The sequence below is a fragment of the Triticum aestivum genome, chromosome 5D (genome assembly GCF_018294505.1).
Source record: "Triticum aestivum cultivar Chinese Spring chromosome 5D, IWGSC CS RefSeq v2.1, whole genome shotgun sequence".
Classification (NCBI taxonomy): domain Eukaryota; kingdom Viridiplantae; phylum Streptophyta; class Magnoliopsida; order Poales; family Poaceae; genus Triticum; species Triticum aestivum.
Window position 1 is genome coordinate 300,306,413 of NC_057808.1, and position 11,581 is coordinate 300,317,993.

Here is an 11,581-nt window from a genome sequence, read left to right on the forward strand (position 1 = left end):
AAAGCAACTAGAAAAGATCATTACCCTTTGCCTTTTATTGATCAAATGCTAGAAAGATTATCTAAGCACACACACTTCTGTTTTCTTGATGGTTATTCTGGTTTTTCTCACATACCTGTTTCACAACCTTACCAAGAGAAAACCACCTTTACTTGTCCTTTTAAAACTTATGCTTATAGACGCATGCCTTTTGATTTATGCAATGCACTTGCTACCTTTAAAAAATGTATGACTATTATATTCTCTGATTTTTGTGAAAAGATTGTTGAGGTTTTCATGGATGATTTTTTCGTTTACGGAGCTTTTTTTATATTTGCTTAAGCAATCTTGATCGAGTTTTGTAGAGATGTGAGCAAACTAATCTTGTCTTGAATTGGGAGCAGTGAAATGTTCAAACTCCATGAAATTTGACACGGACTTCACGCACATGAGCATCTTAGCTTCACAAAAGAATTCAGATTTTTTGAATTTGTTTACTATTTTAAATGAATTTATTGTTCATCTTCCGGTGGAGATGCATCCGAGAGCCAAAACACCACGTCCCCTAGTTAGAAGTTTTTTCTTTATCAAAGTGAGAAAGCTGGGGAGAGGGAAGGGGCGAACGGCGAGATGTGGCGTGGGAGCAAGACCACTTCAAAATATTGTTAAAGAAAAAAGAAGAGATATTGAATTCCTAATCTACCCCTGGCTGTCTCACTTGTCGCTAAGACGTGGGCACTCCGCAGCAATTCCCCATTTCCCGCCTCCCCCCTTCCGCCATCTCCCGCGTCTTCTCCTCCCCAAACCCCCAAACCCTAGAGCCCCCCTCGAACCCCCGCCTCCGCCACCGCCACCGGATCGACGGCCACCCATGGCTCTCAAGCAGAAGGGGAGCGACGCTGCCGCCGCCGACACAAGCAAGCGCCGCCGCGTCGGCTTCGCCGGCATCGGTACGCAACCCCGGTTTCCCCCCACATCCTCTCTCGATTCGTAGATTTGGTTTTCGAGGCCGCGGGGTTCGTGCTCGGCCTACGGCCTGGTGTTCCTGCGAGCGTATTGTTAGATTCGGGCGCGGTTCCGCGTAGGCTCGTAGACACGCACACGGGGCTACTCAGCTGAGAGACTGAGGTGCCCTCAGTCGAGGTGTTTGTGCCGCTGGATTCGTGTTCCGTTGGATTCAGACGGAGTGGCCTTTCTTCTCCGGGCAATACCAATGTGCTTTGTTTGTTTTTCTCTCTTCGTTTTGTTCTGTGCTAGTCAACAGGGGAAGTGAACTTGCCAACATATTTAGTTTCGACACTGGACAGTTCTGTGTGGTTAATACCGATGGGAGGCTGCACATTCCTCAAGCTCTGTATGGTGAATACTGATGGGAGGTTGCGCATTCCTCAAGCGTTTTATTTCGTACTTATGGAGTTGTTGAACTGGTTATTTTTGCATGGTTACTTTCAGCATGTCAAAGGATTAGGATGGGCACTGCACATTGCGTGAGAACTTTATATCCTCGTTAGTTTGCATACGAAATTGCTAGCTGTTTGACCTGTTAATTATGGTGACGAGTGGTACAATAAACTGTTTAATTGTTTATGTTTGTATTGGTCTGTAGAAACAGGGAGAGCAGTCACTCCATTTTTATTGTATTGGGCTTGTAGAGCCATCGTTTACATTTGTTACTCGTGATGCAGCCGTGTTCATTCTCCGATGTGCATTTCAGCCAGTGGCGGATCCAGTGGGGGTGCCATGGGTGGCATGGCATCCCCTCCAAAGTACAAAATTTTATTTTAGTCTTACTAATTAGGCTAACATGTGTCTATTAGCAGTGCTCAAATGCAGGTGTGTTAGGTTGGCACCCCCTACGATGCCTTTCTAGATCGGCCACTGATTTCAGTGCTTCTAGGTAATTTGTTTTGTATAGGTCATGACCAAATTTAATGTTATCTCTTTTTACATGTTCAACAGATGCTGGAACTGAAGCGAATGAATGCATGCAAGTGTTTCTTGGTATGAATGAAATTGCTTTCCTTAGTCCCATCTGGTGTGCAGTATCTCGGCAGCAAGCATTAGTCTCTACTTTCTGGTTCCTGCTGTGCAATTTCAAACTATCTTACATAACTTGGAATTACAGAGGGAATTTTGTAGCAGTAACTTAGTCTATCATCATTGAGGAGAAAAATACAAGCATCTTTGGTGTACCAAAAGTTCATGTGAAAAACATTATATAGTGCAAGAAGAATGGCATTTTTCACCATTTCATGTAACATCATTCTAAATTACGAGCCTTTCATATCTAGTTGTCAAATTTAATTAACTGCAATAAAGCAAAGAATTATGCCTGCAGGGTTTCAAACTAGACTCAATGAATATATAATCTTGTTATTTTGGCTTCTTCAGATCCTTAATGTATTTTATTATTGGCATTACTACAGCAAGAAACCCTGATGAGGTGGGCTCAGCAGACAGCACTCCCATTGAGCCATTTGACCTAAACCATTTCTTTGGTGAAGATGGCAAGATATATGGCTACACAAATCTCAAGGTAGAAAGCAAAGTTATGATTTCTTATCTGTAGATAGTCTTAACGATAAAAAAAGGCTCTTCAACCCATGATATTTTTATTTCAATGTTTAAGTTTCACATGCTTGTAATTTGCAATATGGGATGCTATTTGTTTATGTCTGATATATCACTTGGTGCAGATCAATGTGTGGATAAGTGCTATATCATTTCATGCATATGCCGAGATTTCATTCCAGGAAACATCTGATGTGAGTACTATTTTGCAAGTATTGGTTATTCTATTGTGATATTTTGAGACTTCTATAAGAAATTCCATCTGTCATGAATTGTAACTTTGCCTACAGAACCTCAGATAATTTGTATAGTTGTTACCCCAGTCATTACCATTTATTGCAATGTGTTTCTTAATTTTAACCTCATGTAATTTTATTTCATTGTAAGAGTATCCGAGTATGTATGGTTAGTGGCTACCAGTATATATTTGTTATGACTGAGTATATGTATGCTTGGGCGAGAGTAGTACTAGGATGGGTGACCTCCTGGGAAGTCCTCGTGTTGCATTCCCTTTTTAATGAGTTGGCTGTGAGATCTGATGGGCTTCACCTCTAGCCTACCCCAACTTGTTTAGGACTAAAGGCTTTGTTGTTGTTGTTCTTGACCTAAACCTGAAGCATTTCGTTTTTATCTGCTAAAAATACTTGCTGAATTACTGTAATAGCATGCTGCGTTTAATATGCTTTATAGCTGGCACCTCCTGTTCCACTTGCAACCGTAATGGAATATGATGTAGCTATTTTGATGCTGCTATTTAATAGCATGTACTCCCTCTATAACTTAATATAAGACGTTTTTAGACACTATGACAGTGTCAAAAAACGTCTTATATTAAGTTACAGAGGTAGTATTTGCCATGCTTTTACATGATTTCACCAGAATGGAATCAACACCACTACGACTTCAATTTCAGTAATGTTTTCTGTCTGTGCGAATGACTCAGTGACTTAATCCTTGATTTGAAACTTCACTTATTTTGTATTTGTTAGTAATGGCAACTAAGCATTTCCTGATTTTCTCAAGCTATCAAATATCATACAATCAACTAAATTTCTTTCAGGGAGGGAAAGGGATCACAGATCTAAAGCCCGTCCTTCAGGTAAGATCTGCCTGTTTAGAATATCTGTTGTAATTAAAGAAACTTCCATGTGCATGATCTAAGACTCATTTATTCTTTTTGACAGAACATTTTTGGGGAAAACCTAGTAGAAAAAGATGAATTTCTGGAGGCATTCTCAAAGGAATGCCAGTGTATCAGGTACCTTCATTTGTAGAGCTCGGCCATAGATCATTTCTTTACTGCTTCTGGAAGCAGGCAGAACTTATTTCAAACTTCTGCAGTGATGTCGTGACGAATGGTAATTCCATTAAACCTGATGCATCAGGTGAAGATGATCTGTCAGTTGAGGTAGGTATTTTTGTTGTCCCGTTGCGTGATTGATGCTTTTTGTTAACTTAGTTATGAATTCAGCATACAAACTGAAGTCCTTAAAAATACATGTTTTCCTATCGAGTGCTATTACTCAATACTAAGATGCAATTTTTGCATCGATGCTTCTAAATAGTAAAGGTTAATGTAATTGTGAGAATGAATGGTTATGTGGTTTAGTTCGTGTACTTTCATGACAGTTTGCATTCAAGCCATTGCCATTCTTTGGGGTTGCACATGTACTGAAATTGATCTGCTTTTCTATTGTCAGATTGTTCGAGTTGAACTCCAAGGTGCTGCTGCATACCTTTATTCACGTTTGGTATCACTTGTTCTGCTTCTGGTTGAAGGTAACTGAAAGTTTTAGAGTATAGTGGTCGGTTATATTTGGAACCCTTTTCTAACATCATCGCACTCTAGGTTCCACACCTATAGATATCACGGAACATGGATGGGAAATGCTCCTTATAGTGAAGAAGGCAGAGCTTGAGTCATCTGCTTCAAAATTTCAGTTGCTAGGCTTTGCAGCTGTCCACCATTTTTATTATTACCCTGAGAGCACTCGCTTGCGTATCAGTCAGGTTGGTATTGCAGCTTTTACCGTCTATTTCTTCATGTGTCTGCATTGTTGTTTAAAGCAAGCTCATATACATTTTGTTATTTCCAATGTTTGAACCGACTTGAACATAATTGCATAACCTGATTTTTGGAAAATAAAGTTGGTTTTGGACTCTACTTTGGATGTTGGCTGATATGTTTCTTTTACTTTAATCAGATACTGGTCTTACCACCTTATCAGGGTGAAGGGCACGGCCGTCTTCTTCTTGAGGCAATCAATTCTATTGCAGAATCCGAGAACATGTATGACGTAACTATCGAAGACCCTTCTGATTACCTGCAGTATGTACGTTCGTCCATCGACTGTCTCCGTCTCCTCACCTTTGAGCCAATCAAGCCTGCACTTGGTGCTATGGTCTTGTCTCTAGAGCAGACCAACCTGTCCAAACGAACTCGCAGTTCGATAATGGTTCCGCCGTCCGACCTGGCCGAGACCGTGCGGCAGAAGCTGAAGATCAACAAGAAGCAGTTCCTGCGGTGCTGGGAAATTCTGATCTATCTACACCTTGACGCCGAAAACCTCAAGTGCATTGACAACTTCAGGGCCTGCATCTACGACCGCACCAAAGGTGAGCTACTCGGCGGCGCCTCTGGAACCAACGGGAAGCGGCTCGTCCAAGTGCCCACTAGTTTCGATGAGGACACGTCATTTGCTGTGTTCTGGACAAAGGAAGGCGGGGACGAAGATAATCAGACAGTCCAGCAGCAGCCGGAAGATCTTGCCACTCAGGAGGAGCAGCTAAATGAATTGGTGGACAATCAAATGGAAGAGATTGCTGAGGTCGCCAAGAACGTTGCCTCACGCGGCAAGGATAAATTGGCTGCTTGATGACGTGAGATCTTGTAGCTCGTTGGTAGAAAGTTAGAAAATTTCTTGACTGGAGGTTATCCTCGAGGTGGAGAACTATTTAATGCGGATTTTCTGTTTCGAGAATGTTATATTGTTATACTGTTTCAACTTAGTAACCGTACCAACTTATGTTATTTGAGTGAAAAACAGATAGGAAAAAACGCCAGAACTGCAATATCATGCCAAGTACACAAAATCACTAATTAAGAGCATCTCTATCAGATCCCTTAAAGGCCTGTCGAACTGCGCTTTTCCGGCTGATTTACGGGACAGCCCAAAAATCTGGCCCGAGCAGATACCGCAAAAAAGCCTGGATATATGCTAGCGCCTGGCTGATTTAGGGTATCCCTCCCCTTTCCTTCTCTGCCGCAAATCCCCCCCTCTCCCCTTCCGGCTTGAGCGGATCTTCGCGGCGATGGTGACGCGGGTGCGGGGCGTGGCGACGCGGGTGCGGGGCGTGGCGACGGCAAGAGTTTGGGCGATCGCGGTGGAGACGGTGCCCGCGACGGCTTCGTCGACCGCAAGCGCATGAACGACGACGAGGCAGGCGGCTCCGGCCTCCGCCCTCCCATGTCAGACATGTAGAGGGAAGCGGCACGCAGGCGCAGCGCCAAGTCCCGCAGCGCCGGCGCTCCGGCTTGGGCTAGCTTCCGTTGCCTCGGCGACATCTTCGTTCCGGCATCGTGACACCGTAAGGAGGCGGAGGTCGCGTGGTTCAACGCGAAGGAGGCCGCCGTAACCGGAGATGTAGCTGCGGCCGCGCGCGTGCCGTCGCTCCTGGAGGTGTTCCAGCTGCAGGCAACCCTCTGCTCCCTGCTGATCTACAACACTCTCCACGGCAACGAGCCCCCGCCCAGCCACGGCAACAACATCGACTCCGACGAGGACTCCGGCGACGAGTAGATCTTAAGCTATGCGTTTTTAAATTTCGGTTATGTTTAATTATAGTTTGTACTAAAAGCTCCTCTATGTTTTGGGTGTGAACTCCCATATGCTATGCTATGCTATGTTGGTTTGATGAACTCCGGCGTGATGTTTTCAGCGCGAAGTAGTTTGTTTAAATTTGTATTCTATGCGGGGTCTATTCTTGCAGCGCGTCCGGCGTCCTGCCAAAACGTTTACAGGAATAAATGATTTTTCCGGGATGGTGACTTGCGGGATCTGCTAGAGATGCCCTAAGGAGTACTCCTTGCAAATATCACTCTCACATCCCAGGTTGCGACAAGTGACCGCACTGTCGTAACCTGGAAGTTTTTCTTTTTTTCTAGATTCGTTTATTCAAAACATTTTATCTTTTAAACCGTGCATCCAAAATTCGAACCGTTTTCATCGTAGGATTCCACGCATTGAGATCTTTAAAACTAGATCCCATGTTGATAGGTTTTGACGATTTTTTTACAAGGAACATATTTTTTTCTTTTTGAAAGAGAAACGACAGTGCCTCTTGCGGAAACAAATCTGTGCCTCCACGAGAAGTAAACCCGTGCCTCTCGCAGAAGGAAAAAATGCATTTTTTCCGTCTTCGAGAGGCATGGCCGTGCCTCTCACGAAAAAAAAATATTTTTTCGTTTCCGAGAGGCACAGCCGTGCCTCTCGCGAAAGCAAATCCTCTCGCGGAAGCAAACCCGTGCCTCTCACGAAAAAAATACAATTTTTTTCATTTCCGAGAGGCATGGCCATGCCTCTCGCGGAAGCAAATCCGTGCCTCTCGAGGAAGCAAATCCGTGCCTCTCATGAAAGAAAAAAACACGTTTTTCGTGATTTTTTTATTTTTTGTCCAAAAGCTAAGAAAGACCGCTGAAAAACTGAAAAGCCAAAAGAAACTGAAAAAAAAACCATCTACAAAGCCGAAAATGCGTGCGAAAAAAATCCGGAGGAAGCGCCCAGAGCGCGACACGTGGCAGCAGCTGAGAGCGCGCAAATTCAGCCCACCTCAAGTGACACTTGGGGAGGCTCCCAAAGAGCGCTCCTTAGTTGCTCCCACCAAACCCCTCATGTTGAGACGGACAACCTAGACAGAGTCCGAACAAAAATTAGTGTCCCGGCCTACCCCAAACCTAGCCCAAATATGGGGTGGGTTCGCAAAAGTTTGGACATGCCCACCATGTTTGACGTGAAAATTCTGAGCCACGCGCAACCCAATCCACTTCCACAATCATGGTGTTGGGAAACGTTGCATGGAAAACAAAAAAAAATTCTACGCACACGCAAGATCTATCCATGGAGATGCATAGCAACAAGAGGGGAAGAGTGTGTCTACATACCCTCGTAGACCGTAAGCGGAAGCGTTTCACAACGCGGTTGATGTAGTCGAACTTTCTTTGCGATCCAACCGATCGAGTACCGAACGTACAACACCTCGGCGTTCAGCTCGGGAACGTCCGCGCCTTCTTGATCCAGCAAGACAACGAGGTAGTGGATGAGTTCCGACAGCACGACGACATGGTGACGGTAATGGTGAAGTTATCTCCGCAGGGCTTCGCCTAAGTATTACAAAAATATGACCGGGGTGTAAACCGTGGAGGGGGGCGCCGCACACGGCTAGGCAATTGTCTGAGGTGTGCTAGGCACCCCCCTCCCGCATATATATAGGTGGGAGGGAGGAGGGAGCAGCCAGGAGGGTGCCCCAAGTAGGCCGAATCCTACTTGGGGTCTCCTCCCAAGTGCCCCCCCGCCATGTATAGGTGCGGGGAAAAGGTAAGGGAGGGAGGTGCCCCCCCCTTTCCTTTTCTCCCATGAGAGGGAAAGAAAGGAGGGGCTAGGCCTCCCCCTTTTCCTTCCCAAGGGCTGGCCAGCCAGGGAGAGGGGCGCACCAGCCCCCTGTTGGCTGGTCTGTCCCTCCCTTGGCCCATTAAGCCCATACACCTACCGGGGGGGGGGGGGGTGTCCGGAACCCCTTCCGGTGACCTGATCGCTACCCGGTGCATCCCGAAACTTTTCCTGCGTCCGAATAACATCGTCCTATATATCAATCTTTACCTCTCGACTATTTCTAGACTCCTCGTCATGTCCGTGATCTCATTCAGGACTCTGAACTACATTCGTTCACCAAATCATATAACTCATATAACACTATATCGTCAACGAACGTTAAGCGTGCGGACCCTACGGGTTCGAGAACTATGTAGACATGACCGAGACACCTCTCCGGTCAATAACCAATAGCGAAACATGGATGCCCATATTGGCTCCTACATATTCTACAAAGATCTTTATCGGTCAAACCGTTATGATAACATACGTAATTCCCTTTGTCCATCGGTATGTTACTTGCCCGAGATTCGATCATCGGTATCTTCATACCTAGTTCAATCTTGTTACCGGCAAGTCTCTTTACTCGTTCCGTAATACATCACCTCGTGATTAACTCCTTAGTCATTTGCTTGCAAGCTTATGATGTGTATTATCGAGAGGGCCCAAAGATACCACTCCGATACTCGGAGTGACAAATCCTAATCTCGATCTATGCCAACTTAACAAACACCTTCGGAGATACCTGTAGAGCATCTTTATGATCACCCAGTTACGTTGTGACGTTTGATAGCACACAAGGCATTCCTCCGGTATCCGGGAGTTGCATAGTCTCATAGTCGAAGGAATAGCATTTGACATGAAGAAAGCAATAGCAATAAACTGAACGATCATTATGCGAAGCTAACGGATGGGTCTTGTCCATCACATAATTCTCCTAATGATGTGATCCCGTTATCAAATGAAAACACATGTCTAATGGTTAGGAAACCTTAACCATCTTTGATCAATGAGCTAGTCTAGTAGAGGCTTACTAGGGACACGGTATTTGTTTATGTATTTACACATGCATTTAAGTTTCCGATCAATACAATTCAAGCATTAATAATAAACCTTTATCATGAAGAAAAAAGTCCATTTTACTACCTTGAATAAAGTGGGTGGTTCACTTTACCCCCCGATCTTATTTTCGGCTTCTTCCACCCCCCAAACAAACCAAAACCGGACAAAAAAAAACCCTGGCTGGTTTGTCTCCACCCGCTGCTGATGTGGCAGTGGTGAACGATGGTTTTGACCCGGGTGGGGCCCCCTTGTCAGGTCTCTCTCTCTCTCTCTCTCTCTCTTCAGATGGTTTTTCTCTCTGCACCCGCCGGCGACCAGAGCAGGGCCAGGCGGGGTCGGCAAGAGGCGGCGGTGCCAACCACCAGCGGTGGGTACTCGGGGCGGGCTCGTGCGACCGCGGGATGGCGTGGCCGGCGGGATCGGTGAGACTGCGGCGGCGGGGGGCGGGTCAATCTGCGGCGGCGCGGGACGGGCTCCTCTGGTAGGACGCCGACACGATGGCGGGCAGAGGTTGGCGGCTCCTTGTGACACGGGAAGGGAGGTGGGGCGCGGGTGGCTCGCGGCGGCAGGCTGGCGTGGCCGGCGGGGTTGGCGGGGCAGCGGCGGGTCGATCCGCGGCGGCGCGGGACGGGACTTCTTTGGCAGGACGCCGGCTCCTAGACGACGCGGTGGGGGAGGTGGGGTGTGTGTGGCTCGGGCCCAGGGGGAGCTCCTTCGGGCGGCGGCGGATCCGGCCTGGAGAGAGAGAGAGAGAGCGAGAGACCTGACAAGGGGGCCCCACCCGGGTCAAAACCACTGTTGACCACTGCCACATCAGCAGCGGGTGGAGACAAACCAGCCAGGGTTTTTTTGTCTGGTTTTGGTTTGTTTGGGGGGTGGAAGAAGCCGAAAATAAGATCAGGGGGTAAAGTGAACCACCCACTTTATTCAGGGTAGTAAAATGGACTTTTTTCTATCATGAATAAGGAAATATAAAATAACAACTTTATTATTGTCTCTAGGGCATATTTCCTTCAGTCTCCCACTTGCACTAGAGTCAATAATCTAGATTACATAGTAATGAATCTAACACCCATGGAGTCTTGGTGCTGATCATGTTTTGCTCGTGGAAGTGGCTTAGTCAACGGGTCTGCCACAATCAGATTCGTATGTATTTTGCAAACTTCTATGTCTCCATCCTTGACCTTTTCACGAATGGAGTTGATGCGTCTCTTGATGTGTTTGGTTCTCTTATGAAACCTGGATTCCTTCGCCAAGGCAATTGCTCCAGTGTTATTACAAAAAATTTCATTGGACCCGATGCACTTGGTATTACACCCAGATCGGATTTAACTCCTTCATCCGGACTCCTTCATGAGCTGCTTCGGAAGCAGCTATGTACTCCACTTCACATGTAGATCCCGCCACGACGCTTTGCTTGGAACTACACCAACTGACAGCTCCGCCATTCAATATAAACACGTATCCGGTTTGTGACTTAGAGTCATCCAGATCAGTGTCGAAGCTAGCATCGACGTAGCCATTTACGACGAGCTCTTCGTCACCTCCATAAATGAGAAACATATCCTTGGTCCTTTTCAGGTACTTCAGGATGTTCTTGACCGCTGTCCAGTGATCCACTCCTAGATTACTTCGGTACCTCCCTGCCAAACTTATGGCAAGGCACACATCAGGTCTGGTACACAACATAGCATACATGATAGAACCTATGGCCGGGGCATAGGGAATGACTTTCATTTTCTCTCTATCTTCTGCAGTGGCCGCTTTGAGTCTGACTCAATTTCACACCTTGTAACACAGGCAAGAACCCTTTCTTTGACTGATCCATTTTGAACTTCTTCAAAACTTTATCAAGGTATGTGCTTTGTGAAAGTCCTATTAAGCGTCTCGATCTATCCCTATATGTCTTGATGCCCAATATATAAGCAGCTTCACCGAGGTCTTTCATTGAAAAATTCTTATTCAAGTATCCTTTTATGCTTTCCAGAAATTCTATAACATTTCCAATCAACAATATGTCATCCACATATAATATCAGAAATGCTACAGAGTTCCCACTCACTTTCTTGTAAATACAGGCTTCACCATACGTCTGTATAAAATCATATGCTTTGATCACCTCATCAAAGCGTATATTCCAACTCTGAGATGCTTGCACCAGTCCATAGATGGATTGCTGGAGGTTGCACACTTTGTTAGCACCTTTAGGATCGACAAAACCTTTTGGTTGCATCATATACAACTCTTCTTTAAGAAAATCCATTAAGGAATGCAGTTTTGACGTCCATTTACCAGATTTCATAATTATAAAATGCGGCAAT

The 11,581-nt window shown here is 45.7% G+C and overlaps 1 protein-coding gene across 1 annotated transcript; it reads left to right on the plus strand.

Moving 5' to 3' along the window:
* Positions 1–728: 728 nt before the first annotated feature.
* Positions 729–5,559, plus strand: LOC123121319 (probable histone acetyltransferase type B catalytic subunit). Its single transcript, XM_044541248.1, has 10 exons — positions 729–929; positions 1,939–1,980; positions 2,406–2,515; positions 2,676–2,744; positions 3,611–3,649; positions 3,735–3,808; positions 3,892–3,958; positions 4,251–4,329; positions 4,400–4,560; positions 4,755–5,559. The coding sequence occupies exons 1-10, from the start codon at positions 851–853 to the stop codon at positions 5,424–5,426; spliced, it is 1,392 nt and encodes a 463-aa protein (XP_044397183.1). The 5' UTR covers positions 729–850; the 3' UTR covers positions 5,427–5,559.
* The last annotated feature ends 6,022 nt before the right edge of the window (positions 5,560–11,581 follow it).